The sequence below is a fragment of the Caenorhabditis remanei genome, chromosome I (genome assembly GCF_010183535.1).
Source record: "Caenorhabditis remanei strain PX506 chromosome I, whole genome shotgun sequence".
NCBI classification, from domain to species: Eukaryota; Metazoa; Nematoda; class Chromadorea; order Rhabditida; family Rhabditidae; genus Caenorhabditis; species Caenorhabditis remanei.
The window spans coordinates 15472874-15488046 of record NC_071328.1 but is presented as its reverse complement, the minus strand read 5'-3'; the positions used below and the strand labels follow the sequence as shown (position 1 = coordinate 15488046).

Sequence of the window (15173 nt, the reverse complement as noted above, 5' to 3'; positions counted from 1 at the left end):
GAGATCTGCCTAAAATTTGAGATTTTCAGATAATTTTCAGCCTAAACACAGGTAAGTACGATTTTCGAGAAATGTGCATTTTCCCGGTGAATACGAGTCGATTTTCACGATTTTCAGCATTTTTTCCGCTGAAAATGAGGGTTTTCAGGTATTTTTGTGCAAATTTTTGCATTTTTTTTTCGAAACCAAGACATTTCGACACTAAATTTGACAAAGATCTCTGAAAAATAAGGAAATTTCTGATCAATTTTATTAATTTTGCATGATTTTGCTTCAAAGTGTCTGAAATGCAATAAAAATTTAACTTTTTCAATAATTTAAGTCGAAAAACGATTTTTTCTACTTAAAATTTTGAAAATGTTAGTTTTTTTAATTGGATTTCAGACAATTTAAAGCAAAATCATGCAAAATCAATAAAATTGAACGGCAAAGGCTTTATTTTCACTGACTTTTTTCAAATTTAGTGTCGAAATTTTTTGGTTTCAAAACGTCCCGGAGCTGCTTCTGGGAAATTGCAAAAAAATGGCTCAAATCTCTGGAAAAATGGAATTTTCGAACCGAAAATCTATAAAAATGAGCCTTTTCGCTGCTATTTTGAATTGGAAATGTGTTTTTTTCCTGCAAATTTCAAAATTCTCAAAAAATTCAAATTTCCCGCGTGACCTTCCCCATTCCCATTTCTTCAACCTCCACGTCTCTGCGCCACGTGGTCCCCCTCCCTATCGATTCAAAAATTCAAAATCAATATTCAAAAACCGAATGCACCGTCCGTTCCGTTGTCCGATCCTTGTGACCGCCGCCGTGGTCGGTGGCGCCGCGCTGGCCGCCATCATCTACTACTATTGGAGCCGCCCGAAGAAGTGCTCCGCTTCTGACTGTTGTGGTGCTACTGATGCTCCTGGAGCTCCTGGAGCCGGAGCGACTCCATCGGTCTCTCTTCCAGCTCCCGGAGAGCCGAAAGCCGTCGTGGAATCGCAGAGAGCCGGAGCCGGTAAGGAAACCGGTTTGATGTTCAATATCGAGGATGAGCAAGTGAGAAAGGTGTGCGAGAAGTTGTTCACCGAGCAAATGGATTTGGGAGAGGCTTATATGGATGACGGTGAGTTAGATAGAGGATCGAAATACAGTACCCCGGATCCTGGATCCAAGACCTTTCGTCCTGAGTTACAGTAACCCGGATTCAATTTTCTAGCTTCCGTAACCCCTAGAATCCTCAACTACCGTAATCCTTCACACCCTGATCCTAAAGTTACAGTAACCCTCTAGGATCCAACTACAGTACCCCGGATCCTGGATCCAAGATCTTTCATCCTGAGTTACAGTAACCCGGATACAATTTTCTAGCTTCCGTAACCCCTAGAATTCTCAACTACCGTAATCCTTCACACCTGATCCTGAAGTTACAGTACCCCCTCGGATCCAACTACAGTACCCCGGATCCTGGATTCACAGTTTTTGATCCAGAGTTACAGTAACCCGGATACAATTTTCTAGCTTTCGTAACCCCTAGAATCCTCAACTACCGTAATCCTTCACACATTGATCTTAAAGTTACAGTACCCCCTAGGATCCAACTACAGTACCCCGGATCCTGGATTCACAGTTTTTGATCCAGAGTTACAGTAACCCGGATACAATTTTCTAGCTTTCGTAACCCCTAGAATCCTCAACTACCGTAATCCTTCACACATTGATCTTAAAGTTACAGTACCCCCTAGGATCCAACTACAGTACCCCGGATCCTGGATTCCGATTTTTTTCAGAGTTAACAATTATCCACTAGCTCCGCCCACTTTTGAGATATGCTCCTTTAAAGATAGCCGAGCCATAAAATTGTGGGTTTTTAAGGATTTTTCTGGAAATTTCAGCCAATTTTTCGAATTTTTCGCTTGAAAATTCCAGAAAAACCACAATTATTTTTCAAGACGCATATCTCAAAAGTGGGCGGAGCTACCGCGAAACTACAAACTACAAAAATGTAGCTCTAGTTTTGATCTACACGAATATAATGATCAATTCCAGAAGAAACCTCCGAATTGGGTGCGATTCACATGTCAAACGCGATCGCGTTGACTGGCGAGACCGCCCAACTTCTGAAAGTGCTCCGTGGCTCAATTTCGCCAGCAAGCTTGGCACGTATTCAGAAATACCTTCCGACTGCTGATTTGGTAGGTTTTCGATGAATTTCAGTTGTTTTTGACAGAAAATCATGAAATTTCGGCTATTTTTGGCTAAAAATTCCAGATTTCTGACTGAAAATTCCCAATTTCAGCGTGTCCAACAAATGCTCCAAGACGAACTCGCCATCGAGACGATCGAGCAACACTTTGCTTGAGGCCACGCCCCCCGACGTCATCGTGATGATCGAAGAACACTAAAAATGACCAGAACGCAGATTTTAGTATTTCCAAAAACTCTATTTTTTGTGTAATTATTGTAATTGAGTTTTTTGGAGGAATAAAATGTATTTATTTGGGTACTGTAGCTTCTAGAGGGGTACTGTAGGATCGATTGGGTATTTCAGCCGATTTTCGGCAAAACTCGGGCTTTTTTCCGAAAAAATTGGTTCAACTTTTGTCCAGTTTTGATCCTGGATCCGGTTTACTGTAGGTGTTAGCGGCGTCTGTCTGTGGGTCGGTTTGTCCAGTTTTTGGCTAATTTTTTTTTGGATTTTTGGGGATTTCCGCTGTCTAACAGACTAAAACTCGGGATTTTTCAGAAAAAACTGATTAAATTATGTTGAAAATCAGCTGAAAATCGGTTTTCAGCATTCTTAACCAATTCTTTCCGAAAAATCCTGATTTTTCATCTGTTAGAGAGCTGGAAACCCCGAAAACTCGAAAATAAGCAAAAGAACTGGACAGACCGATACACAGACAGACATCGCGACCAGCTACAGTCACCTGTTAGAATTTCAGCCGATTTTCAGGATTTGAAGATTAGAATTTTTTGAGAAAACGCGATATGAGGAGTTAGCTTCAGAAATTAGCCGGATTTCCCATTTTCAGCCAGTTTTCATCGATTTTTACCTGGAAAATTCTGGAATTTTTGAGTTTTCCTACTTCGAAAACACAAAAATTCAGTTTTTTTCGGGTTTTCCATTGAATTTCCAACACAAAACACCCGCTATTCATCATCTGACTTTTGATTTATTTCGTACTGTGACGGTTCTCACGAATTTTTATCAAAAAAAAACCAAAAAGCCGACGATCAGTCGAAAAGCCAATGATTATTGGTTTGATCGAGTAGAGACATCAAACATCGGGAACTACAGTAATCCAGGATGGAGGTTACGGTAGTCGAGGATGCTACAGTACCCTCTGGAGTATCGAAATCGATATTTAAAAAAGTCGTGGACTACCAGCTACAGTAAGCTGGATCCGGGATCAAATCTTGACAAAAAGTAGGAGGAGTTATTAAAAAGTTGCATCAGCATTTCTTAATCGATCCTAGATCGGGGATACTGTAGCTAGTCTCGATGTCAGTTTGTGTGTCCGTCTAACTATTGTCAAAATTTGATCCTGGATCGGGGTTACTGTACCTGGTTGCGGTTTCGTCTGTTTGTGTGTCGGCTAGTCCAGTTTCACCGATTTTCAGGGTTTTCAGCTCTCTAATAGACTACAAATCGGGATTTTTCCGAAAAAATAGGTTAAGAATGCTGAAAATCGGCTGAAATACTAATGCAAGCCGATTTTCCGCATTTTAAATCAATTTTTTCGGAAAAATCCCGACTTTTAGTCTGTTAGATAGCTGAGAACCACGAAAATCCGAAAAACAGGACAAACCGACACACAGACAGACGACACCCCAACCAGCTATAGTAACCCGGATCCAGGATCAAATCTTGACAAAAGTTGTACCAATTTTTATAGAAAAATCTCGAAATTTGCTAAAAATCGAGCTAAAAACCCCGAAAATCTGAAAAAATTTAGCCTAAAACTGAACGAACCGGCCCAGCTACAGTAACCCGGATCCAGGATCAAGTTCTAGACAAAAAGTGGGCGGAGCTATCGAAAACGTTGTCTATATATACTCCACAAGTTTCTGGACATCCGGATTCCAGACATACAGACAGAGAGTAGGCCACGCCCCTTTTGCTCTCTAATCTTTTTCGATCAACGGCCAGTCGGTTGATCGCCGGGCATCGCGACCGCGCCACCTGGCGCCATCCATCATCAGACGCCCCGCCCCTTTTTATTCAAATTTCGGTGAATAAAAGGGGGAAGCCGATGGAGGGGGACAGACAAATTCACTAAATCCCGATACCATGAACTCGAAACTTCTCAATGTGGCTCGCCGCTTCGGATCGTCGAATTCGACGTCTCAGGTACCGTAATCCATTTTAGAATTTGGATCCTAGGATCAAAACTACAGTAGTCGGAACCTAGATCCCAGGATCAAAACTACAGTAGTCGGATCCTAGATCCCAGGATCAAAACTACAGTAGTCGGAACCTAGATCCTAGGATCAAAACTATCGTAGTCGGATCCTAGATCGCAGGATCAAAACTATCGTAGTCGGATCCTAGATCGCAGGATCAAAACTACCGTAGTCGGATCCTAGATCCCAGGATCAAAACTACAATGGTCGGATCCTAGATGCTAGGATCAAAACTACAGTAGTCGGTTCCTAGATCCCAGGATCAAAACTACAGTAGTCGGATCCTAGATCCAAGGATCCAAACTACAGTAGTCGGATCCTAGATCCCAGGATCTAAACTACAGTAGTCGGATCCTAGATTCTAGAATCAAAACTACCGTAACCTGATCCTAAATTTCCCAACAATTTCATTTCCAGATGATGCTCGCGAATCTCACTTTCGGAAATATGCGTTCCAGCGGCACCCCCCTTATTCTGGTGCCGGGTCTGTTCGGTACCAAGGAAAACTGGATTCGTGTGGGAAAGGATCTGAGTCAACGTCTCGGATGTATGGTGTTCGCCGTGGAGAACCGTAATCACGGTGGCAGCTCAATGGCTCCTTCTATGACGTATCCCGAGATGGCTGATGATCTCGTTGGATTTATCGATTGGGTTCGGAAGATCACTGGAGAGGATCAAGTCAACCTTCACGGTCATTCGATGGGCGGGAAGACGGTCACACAGTTGGCGACGACGCCAGAATACGCGCCACGCATTAAGAATCTGATTGTCGAGGATATGTCGCCGTTGGGGTATCCGTTGAAGAGAGCCGGTTGGTTTTGGGACAAAGTACTCAAGGATACTGTAGTTTGGATCCCAGGATCCACATTTTAGGATCCGACTACTGTAGTTTTGATCCTAGGATCTAAGTTTTAGGATCAAAATCGATTGGTTTGTGTCCGAGAATACTGTATTTGCGGTAGTTAGACAGTAGAGTAGCCTAGATTGGAGCGCTAAGACTAAATTCATCTCGTAGATTCCGTAATTTTGGTTCTTTTGAGCCAAAAACCATAGAGAGAAAGGGAAATTGTGAAATTTCGCTAATTTTCAGCTTGTTTCGTCGGCTTCCCATACTCACTTTTTTTTCTGAAAATCACGATTTGCTGATTATTTTGAGCCAAAATTCGGCCGAAATCGTGAAAAAATGACCAAAATGGGAAAAATTATTTTTTCTCAAAAATTTTTGACCGAAAAGTCAGTTTCACCAAAAAAAAAAATTCACGATTTTCTAGGTATTTTCAGCCAAAATTCGGTGTAAACCGTCAAAAAATGGCCGAAATCGCGAAAGATTGGAAAAATTGTTACCGAAGTTTGAAACTTTAACTAATTTTTCGCTATTTCGGCCGTTTCTTGACGAACTTTACCAAACTTTCGGTTAAAGACTGAAAAAGTTCCAGATTTCGGTCAAAAGTTTCCAATATTTCACTGTTTCAGTCATTTTTCGACGGTTTTCACCGATTTTTCGCTCAAAATAATCGGAAAAAACGTGAATTTTATCTCAAAATGACCGCAATTTCCATCTCGATCTCTTCCAGAATATCTCGACTGTATCAAACACATGATCGCTACGGACATGAACAAAACCCGATCGGAAGTGATGGCGGAACTCGGCGAGAAGGTCTCAAAAGTGCTTCTCTACCAATTCGTTCGCGGAAATCTCGGCGAAGACGTCAACGGAAAGGCTCAGTGGACGTGTAATCTGAATGTGATCGACGAGACTTATATCTATCTTCTGAGTCACGATATTCGATTCGGAGTTTTCGAGGGCCCCACTCTGTTCCAGCGTGCTTCTGGATCCGGATTCTTGCCAGCCGCTCACAAAAATCGAGTCGAGAAAATGTTCCCGATGGTAAGAAACCGCTGAAATTCCAGAAAAATCGCAGAAAAATCGCAAAAAATCGATTTAAAAACCGTCTTTTTAGGCTAAAATCGGTTTATCTGGCGCACCTTGGGCGCGTTTCCTTTTTCTTTAGTTTCAGTAAATCTAGTGAACGAAAGGCGCCCGATGGTCACTTTAAGCTAGATATAGACTGAAAATCTAGGAAAATTCAGAAAAATCGCAAAAAAAGATCTAATTTCGTTTCAATCGTCAAAAAATGACCAAATTTTCGAAAAATCAGGTTTTGACCAAAATTTCAGTTTCAGCTATTTTTGGACCGATTTTTGTGATTATTAACTTCAAATGATCACAATTTCATAAAATCCGCGTTGTTCTGATCATTTGACGATATTCACTGACTTTTGGCTCAAAATGATCGGAATAACGTGGATTTTATGAAATTTCAGTCATTTTAAGCTGAAAATTGCAAAAAATCGATATAAAGAGTGCTTTTCTAGGCTAAAATCGGATTTCTGGCGCACCTTCGGCGCCTTTTCCATTTTTCCTTAATTAGAGTAATTCTAGTGGAAAAAACGTGGGCAATAGTCATTTTTAGCGAGGAATAGACTGAAATTTTCGTTTATAATCCAGAAAATCGCGAAAAGCGGGATTTCTAGCCTAAAATCAATATTCTGGCGCGCCTTCGCCTCGTTTTTCAGCTCTCCCCACTCAGATTTGTCTATTTCCAGGTAAAATTCGCCGAAACCGCCTGGTCTAACCACTGGATTCACGCCGACGACCCGAAATTCTTTGTCGACTCGATTTGTGAATTTTTGGAGGAGCCAAACGAGCTTGGAGACCTCGGACGCAAGGCGATGATCTGATTTTTAGATATAATTATTGGTTTTTTTGGATTTTTTATGGATCTTTTAATAAATTTGGTTAGAAATTTTCTTTTTTTTGATTTTTGGAAGAAAAAATGAAGAAAATCGATAAAAATCGGCTGAAAAAGGAAAAAATAAAATAAATAAATTCGAAAATCCCTCCAAAATTGCGAAAACACGGGAAATGCGTCAATAAATTTGTTGACGCGTTTCTCGTGAGCTGGCGCATCTCTCGTTTTCTCATCTCATTTTTTTCGCATTTTCTCTTCGATTTTCATGGAATTTTTTCATAATTCCATGGATTTTTAGCAATTTTTCAGCGGAAAATAATAATTCGCAATGTCCGCTCCATTTAAAACCGCCCGAAATCGCCAGAAAATCCCCAACAAACCTTCAGAATATTCCCGTCGACGCCGCTTATCGATTTTCTCCACTTTCCGAGCACTTTCCAGTGCAGCATATGCCAGAAAACGACGGAAAAGACGTTTCTAGCCTGTCTGTCAGTTCATTAAAGGTGGTTTTTATTGATTTTTCGAAAAATTTTCAAAAAAAACGAAAAATTTGCAGGCGGAACTCGAAAAACGTGGATTGAGCTCTGAAGGAGTCAAAGTTGTATTAATTGTGCGATTAACGAAAGTAAGGAAGCGAGAAAATCGATAATTTATTCGTCGAAACTCATTCTATGTGGAAAAAATGCGAAAATTTGAAAATTTTAAGCGGTAGAAATCGATTAGGAGCTCGCCGGCGGTGTGGTGGTGTCCGTTGGTGGGCAGAGCTGAAAATATTCAGTTTTTCGTGAAAAATCGATATTTAGTCTGGTTTACTGCAAAAAAACCAAATTTTTGAGCGAAAAATCCGGATTTTTAGCTCAAAATTATAGTTTTCTCATCTGAAATCGGGTTATTCGAGAAAAATCCGTTTTTTTGCGGATTTTCAGCTTAAAACTTGAGTTTTCTCGTCGGAAATGAACTAAATTCTTCGGAAATGTAATATTCTCGGCCAGAAACTAAATTTTTTTTCCACAAAATGTGATGCTTTAGGGTGAAAGCCCACTTTTCTGCACTTTTTCGAGATTTTAGTTTAAAAAACCGCAAAAATGTAGTTTCCGAGCTCAAAACGTGGAAATTTGTGAGTTTTTCATCAATTTTCAGCTAAAATTCAATTTTGTCGGTCGAAAAACCTCGAATTTCGTCTAAAACTCAAATTTTCACAGAAATCTTCAGAAAAACCTGAAAATCTTCGCTTCGGAGCACATTTTTCAACTAATTACCAGAAAATTGAGCTCAAAACGTTAGATTTTTTCGCAAAACTGTCAAATTTATGGCAATTTTCTGCTCGAAAATGTGTAATTTTGGCCAATTTCCTGGAAATTATGCTAATCTTGTGGTGTTTTTGGCATAAAACTAACAATTTGTCTCAGAAGTCTCACTTTTCCACGAAAACCCTTTGCGAAGGACATTTTTAGCGAGAAATAGACTAATTCCAAAAATCGACAGAAAACTGATTTAAAACCGTCTTTTCTAGGCTAAATTCGTTTATCTGGCGCACCTTCGACGTGTTTTCCTGTTTTCTCTGCTTAAGGTAAATCTAGTGAAGGAAACGTGCCCGGTAGCCACTTCTAGCAAGAAATAGACTAAAAATCCGGAAAAATCGGAAAATTCTAGGCTAAAATCGTTCTCAAACCCCTAATTTCTCAAATTTTTCCTTTCAAAAAGACCAAAAGTACACAAAAAGCTCTCCGTCAGAACACAAAAAGTTTCCGTTCATCTCATTAGCCGTTTCTCCACAGCTATCTCTCTCTTCACTCCATTTCCGTTTTTTTCCCCGGAATTTCCCCACATTTTCTGTCTTTTTGTGACGCTAATTTGATCACACAAGTGGTGAATAGAATACACAATTTGGATGGTCCCCAGTCGCCGGATGGGTGAAAACACACTCCTCTTTTTGGATGAGAAAAAGTCGAAAAGTCGTGAGGAAATTCGAGATGAGAAGGATCGATTTCACTTGGTGTGAGAATTTTGTGCATTTTTTGATAGAAAAGTGCCAAAATTCTGGCTGAACAGCGCTGAATGGAGCGTTCAAAGAGCCCCAGAAGTCTTTCTCTCATTCTGAGAAGAAAATTAGACTGAAAACGTTGAAAATCGAATGTTTCTGGCTGAAAATGGCTGAAATCATGAAATCAGCTAGTTCACATCTTCTGGAAACGATTCTAGTTGAAAAATGAGCGTTAAAGACATTTTCTACGTCTTTGGACGGAAAATTAGTCGAAAAATCGCTTTCTGAAGTCAATTTTACCTATAGAAAGGCGAAGGATTGTTGAATTTTGGCTGGAAAACGCTCAAACTGAGTTAAATGTCTCCAAGTCAGTCTCTGACCGATTAATGTGCTCGCAGAGGCTCTTGGAGCAAAAAACGGCTCAAATGGTCAGATTTCCACAATTTTCAGTAGATCTGAGCGATTTTAGTTATTTTTTCTGATGAAAAGTGACAAAATTGAGTCAGAAAACTTGAAAATTCAATGGATACGGCTGAAACCATCCAAAATGGTGCCCTAAAGCCATCCATGAGCTCAGAAGCTATGCTCCAGGACTAAAATTCGTGCTAAATTCGCAAAAATCTTCAAAAAATGTAATTTTTTTTCAATTGAAATGACATTTTTGAGTGATTTTCTCTGTGAGTGAGCATGATTTCTGAAATGTGCATGTCTGAAAGTGTCTATACTCAATTTTCTACCAAAAAGTATCTAGATTGAGCCAAAAAGAGCTTGAAAATGCTCCAGAACTGAAATTCGTGCTAAATCCGCAAAAATCGTCAGAAAATGTTATTTTTTCAACTGAAATGTATAATTTTTGAGATGATTTCTGAAATGTGCATGTCTGAAAGTGTCTACACTCAATTTTCTACTAGAAAGTGGCAACATTGAAAAAAAGGCTCCGGGACTGAAATACATGCTGAAATCTTCCGAAAATGGTATTTTTCAACCGAAAATATATCATTTCTGAGAGATTTCCTCTGTGAGTGAGCACGATTTCTGAAATCTCCATGTCTGAAAGTGTCTATACTCAATTTTCTACGAGAAAGTAGCAAAACTGAGCCCCTTTTCCCATGTTTTCTCGAAAATTTCCTCTATGTACACACGTTCCGGTAGCCGGAGCAAAGTGGAGCCCGTGATTTGATTTTGAAGCGGAAAAAATGGGTGGAAAACGAGGTAAAAGAAGAGAAGAAAAGGAGGAGGAAAAGCTTTTAAGAGGATAGACAAAGTTCCCCTCTTTTTCCTCGTTTTTCCCCTCGTTCTTCCACTTCCCCGCTGACGTCTTCTGGACTTCAGAATTGTCTTCTGAAGACAAAAAGAAGAGATTCTGGAAGTTACCTTGGGTTGACGGTGGAAAACGAATTGCGAGTGATGGATGAATTGGGAATCGTCTTTTGACGCGTGCTTAGGCATTTGTGACGGAGCAAACGTGTTCGAATGGATGAGCCGGTAGCCGGATGAGGCGAGCTGGTCGAACGCCTTCTCGAGATTACTGTGCTTTAAGAAGAATCTGGAAGATTTTGGAGCTTTTTGGACGGTTTTAGACGTATTTTGAAGCGCCAGAAGACCCAAAATAAGCCAAAATAGAAAAAAAGGAGCTTTTTAGGCTAAAAATTTCCAGATTCCGCTCATTTTAGAGCCCCAGAGCTTCCAAAATTAGTCAAAATCGAAGAAAGGAGCTTTTTAGACTGAAAATCACTGTATTTAGCAAATTTTGGAGCTCCAGAAGTCTCAAAATGAGCCAAAATCAAAGAAGGGAGATTTATAGGCTGAAAATGTCTAGATTCGCCATGTTTTGGAGCTCTGGAAGTCCCAAAAAGAGTCAAAATCGGTGCTAACCCCGTTTTTCTTGACTCTGGATATAAGGGGAAGATTTTGGAGCCTTTTGGACTGAAAATGACCGGATTTGGCATATTTTGGAGCTCCAGTACCCCCAATAGAGCAAATTCCGACTTTGCCATGAAACTGTCAGGAAGAGGAAGAAAATGGCATAAAAATTCGTAATTCTCGTTATCTTTATAGCTAGAAAAATGCACATTTTATAGCTGAAAAGGAAGAAAATTCATCTTTTTTTGACTTTGAACTCATTTCAGAGCAGTTTTCAGTGCAATTTTTATGGTTTTCTAGATAAGAGATGGGTGTTGACGTTTCTTACGATAAACTTGAGTATTTAGTTGATTTTCCCCTCTCCGACGGCTCATTTTCAGCTATTTTTCAGTCAATTGACCAAAATTTGGACCTAGACAAAGTTCTGGAGCTCCAAAGTTCAATTTTCAGTCTTTTCTTTTACTCAAAATGAGCAAAAAGGCCAATTAGTCGAAATTTACACTTTCTGATCGAAAATTGCTCATTTTGACAGTTATGAAGTCATCTGATTCTCTCAATTGGCACAAATCGAGCAAAAGTTGGACCTAGACAAAGCTCTTGAGCTCCAAAGTTCAGTTTTTAGCCATTTTTGACGCAAAATTAGCAAATTAGGTTTTCCGCCATTTTCGGTTGAAATTTACGTTTTCCGATCGAAAATTGCTCATTTTGATCATTTCCAAGTCATCTGAATCCCTTCCGGCGCTCCAAAATTCAATTTTCAGTCATTTTTGACTCAAATTGAGCAAAAAGGTCAAATTAAGAGCACTTTAGGGCACTAAGAGACGCTTGCTGACCGAAAGTTGCTCATTTTGACCATTCCAATGCTTCTGAATCCCCTCACCTCGACGTATACCGATCCATCTCAAAATCTGTCCCACCGCCATCACGGCACTCATTCAACGAGTCGCCAAACACCGCTCGACACATGATCACTTTTCCGGAGACCACAATTCGAAGAACCTAAAAGGGAAATGTTAGTTGAGGGGAGAAGAAAAAGAGAGAAAAATTGATATATGTCTTTCTTTTTTCTCTTTTTTCTCCTCCAACGCATTCAGTTTTTATGTTGATGATGATGTGGTGTCCCTTTTGAGAGAAAGAGAGCTCTCTTCTTCTTTGAATTGGTATATGAATAACCGATAATAGAGAAAGAGAAAAAAGGGTGAAGAATGAATTAGACGACGTCTTCTATTCTTGGAATCCAGAAGGACGTTTGATTACCTTTCGAAACGTGACTTCTGGATTGATACGTCCGGTGGAGAGAGCCGCGTGACAAGAGATGCTAATAGTGGAAGGACACGCGGCTTCGACGAACGAGATGAGGCCGAGACGTTTTGCCTGGAATTTTTGAGTTTTTGGACTTAAAAAAGCTGAAAATGGTCTATTTTTCAGTTTTCTAGCTGAAAATCTCGGAAATCCCGTCTAGAATCGCTGAGAATCTGTGATTTTGGCTTGAAAAGGAGACTTTGTGCTCAATTTTCAGCCAACTCTGACGAAAATCCGACAAAACTGGAATCAATAGGATTGTCAGTGTTCAAGATAGCTGAAAATCTGAAATTCACGGAAAGTCGCTTTGACAAACGATGATTTTGAGATTTCCTGTGATTTTATATGAAAATCGCTGGAAATTTTGCTAAAAAATGACTCTAAATTCATTTTTGAGCACGATTTTTGAATTCAGAAGTCATATTTTTGCTGAAAATTTGAAAATCACAGAAACTGACGCAAATTTGCTTCTAGAAACGATGATTTTGTGAGTTCCAGTGATTTCTGCTCAAAAATGAGTCCAAACTCGTTTTTGAGCAAAAATCACTGGAAATCTCAAAATCATCGTTGGTGTTTCCGTGACTTTCAGATTTTCAGCAAATTTTAGATACTGAGAATTGAATTATGACTTCTGAATTCAAAAATCGAGCTCAGAAATGAGCTTGGAGTCATCTTTGAGGAAAACTTCCAGAATTTTTCGTATAAAATCACTTAAAATCTCAAAATCATCGTTTCTGGAAGCATTTTTGAGCCAGTTCCCGTCATTTCCAGATTTTCAGCTATCTTGTACACTAACTGTTAGTTTTGGCCAGCTGGTACCCTAGCTCGAACATTTTTTTCCCGAGAGGTACCTTAGCTCGAAATTTTTTTTTAGTCCGATTTTCCAGACTTCTGACACATGTATGCACTAACAATCCTATTGATTTCAGTTTTGCTGGATTTTCGTCAGAACTGGATGAAAATTGGAATCCCAAGGATTTCTGCTCAAAAATGAGTCCAAGCTCGTTTTTTAGCACATTTTTGAATTCAAAAGGGTTAACTCTGACTTGAATAATTCTGACTTCATATCCGGCGTCAATGTCATAATGTAGTCGTACAAACTCCCATTTTTGCACATTATGACTCGTTTTTGTTGTTCATTTCTTGCTCTCTCCTAGAGCCCAGAGCCCCCAGTGCTCTCGGAGCACCCCCGTTGAGCTCAACGAGATCCGCAAAAAGAGATACACACTGCACTCACCTCGGCAGCCAATCTGGCCCATTGATCGAAAGATTCCGACACGATAATACTCATATCGTGACGGCGAAGCGCCTCGACAAGAATCCGCACAATTTTGTCATCAGAATCCGATGTGGAGTCGGGCGACGTCGTCAGAAGCGAGCGGGGCGCACGTTGAAGTGTGGCACGAGTTGTGGAAATTGTCGCACCATGTGCACAAATGATTTGTGCAATTTCTTGCTGTGGCTCGCCGAGCATCGCACTCCTAGAACTCGAAAAAGTGTTGAGTGTTCTTCTTCTGTTTTTGTTAGCAAAAAGAAGAAGAAAAAGAGAGAAAAAGGGAGGACGGCGACGTCAGGGAGCCCCCCTCCAGAAGACTGAAGAAAATGGGGAAAGTGGGAAGCCACGCCCCCTTTTTCGTCGGGCTTCTCCGCCTTCTCTTGGAGGGCGGTGTCTTCTTCTTCTTTCTGGGAGGCGAAAAGTCAAGTGTTTACCGGAGAAGAAGTTTTGACGCCGCCAAAAAATTGAGAAGAATACGGGCGGGAAATGAAATTTATATCCATTGGCGTTGTTTTTTCATTTGGAATCCACAACATTGGTTCTAAACCAATTTCCACGCCGCCGGCGTTTGTTTTTCACCCCCCAGTTCATCACACTGCGCTCTCATCTAACACAAGTTTTCCAGTCCAGTTTTCTATATATATATATATATATAGACATATGAAACTGAAGGCTGCTGGAAGATGAGAGGAGAGGAGAATGATGAATTACAAGCGGAGAATGGAAAACGGAGAGACGAAGAGGCGAAAAAACTGAAGAGTTTGGTGATATAAATTTTGTGCTCTTTGTGCTCCGTTTCCTCCCTCCCGGAAGGCAATTTGTCAATGTCGACGGGTTGTCTTTATCGTAGGCCCCGGATGGAGAGAGAGAGAAAAAAGACGAGTTGGTATAGTGAATAGAGAAGATTGGCGGAGAGATCTGAAGGGGTCTTCGGGCTGAAATTCCACAGATTTTCATCGAAAAAGTCGAAAAATTGAGATTTTCAGCTTTGAGGGGCACAGTTTCAGTCATCGAGCTGAAATGCCATTGATTTTTCTCGAAAAAGTTGAAAAAATCTCGGAAATTTGAGATTTTCTGCTTCGAGGGGACAGTTTCAGCCTTCGAGCTGAAATTCCACAGATTTTCATCGAAAAAGTCGAAAAAAAAAACTCTGAAATTGAGGTTTTCGGCTTTGAACGGCACAGTTTCAGCCTTTGTGCTGAAATTCCATCGATTTTCCTTGAAAATGGTGGAAAAATCACTGAAATTTGAGATTTTTGGCTCCAATATACCCGGTTTCAGTCATATTCAAGTTTCTGCGGAAATTTGAGTATTTCAGAGAGGATTATCGATTTCAGAAGAGCTGAAGGATTCTGAATCTCTGACTTTATAAGTTTCACGATTTTGAGACTGAAAAACCTGATTTTCAGCTCTAAAAGTCGCGTTTTTCGGGTAGTTATGCTATTGAGCACATTTGTTTGAGTCTCAAGTTTTGAGAGAAGTTTCAGAATCCTCAGGACGTCAGGATTCTGAAAAACTCGAAATGATTCTCTGAAAGTTTGAATTTTCGAAGATAACCGAATCTAACGTCGTCAGAATTCTGAATCCTTTTTCATTTTCTGGCTATACGTCATTT

At 40.2% G+C, this 15173-nt stretch overlaps 3 protein-coding genes across 3 annotated transcripts; 2 read left to right on the top strand and 1 right to left on the bottom strand.

Moving 5' to 3' along the window:
• Positions 1-759: 759 nt before the first annotated feature.
• On the top strand, positions 760-2335 carry GCK72_003312 (uncharacterized protein; the record flags this gene model as incomplete). Its single annotated transcript, XM_003093281.2, has 3 exons — positions 760-1099; positions 2023-2168; positions 2273-2335. 3 exons carry the CDS (start codon positions 760-762, stop codon positions 2333-2335), a joined length of 549 nt encoding a protein of 182 aa, XP_003093329.2.
• A 1932-nt stretch (positions 2336-4267) lies between these two features.
• Positions 4268-7122, top strand: GCK72_003311 (uncharacterized protein; the record flags this gene model as incomplete). Its single annotated transcript, XM_003093275.2, has 4 exons — positions 4268-4327; positions 4798-5191; positions 5955-6268; positions 6988-7122. The coding sequence occupies 4 exons, from the start codon at positions 4268-4270 to the stop codon at positions 7120-7122; spliced, it is 903 nt and encodes a 300-aa protein (XP_003093323.1).
• Positions 7123-7852: 730 nt separating this feature from the next.
• Positions 7853-13756, bottom strand: GCK72_003310 (uncharacterized protein; the record flags this gene model as incomplete). Its single annotated transcript, XM_003093264.2, has 5 exons — positions 7853-7897; positions 10492-10663; positions 11861-11979; positions 12238-12354; positions 13520-13756. 5 exons carry the CDS (start codon positions 13754-13756, stop codon positions 7853-7855), a joined length of 690 nt encoding a protein of 229 aa, XP_003093312.2.
• Positions 13757-15173: the final 1417 nt, after the last annotated feature.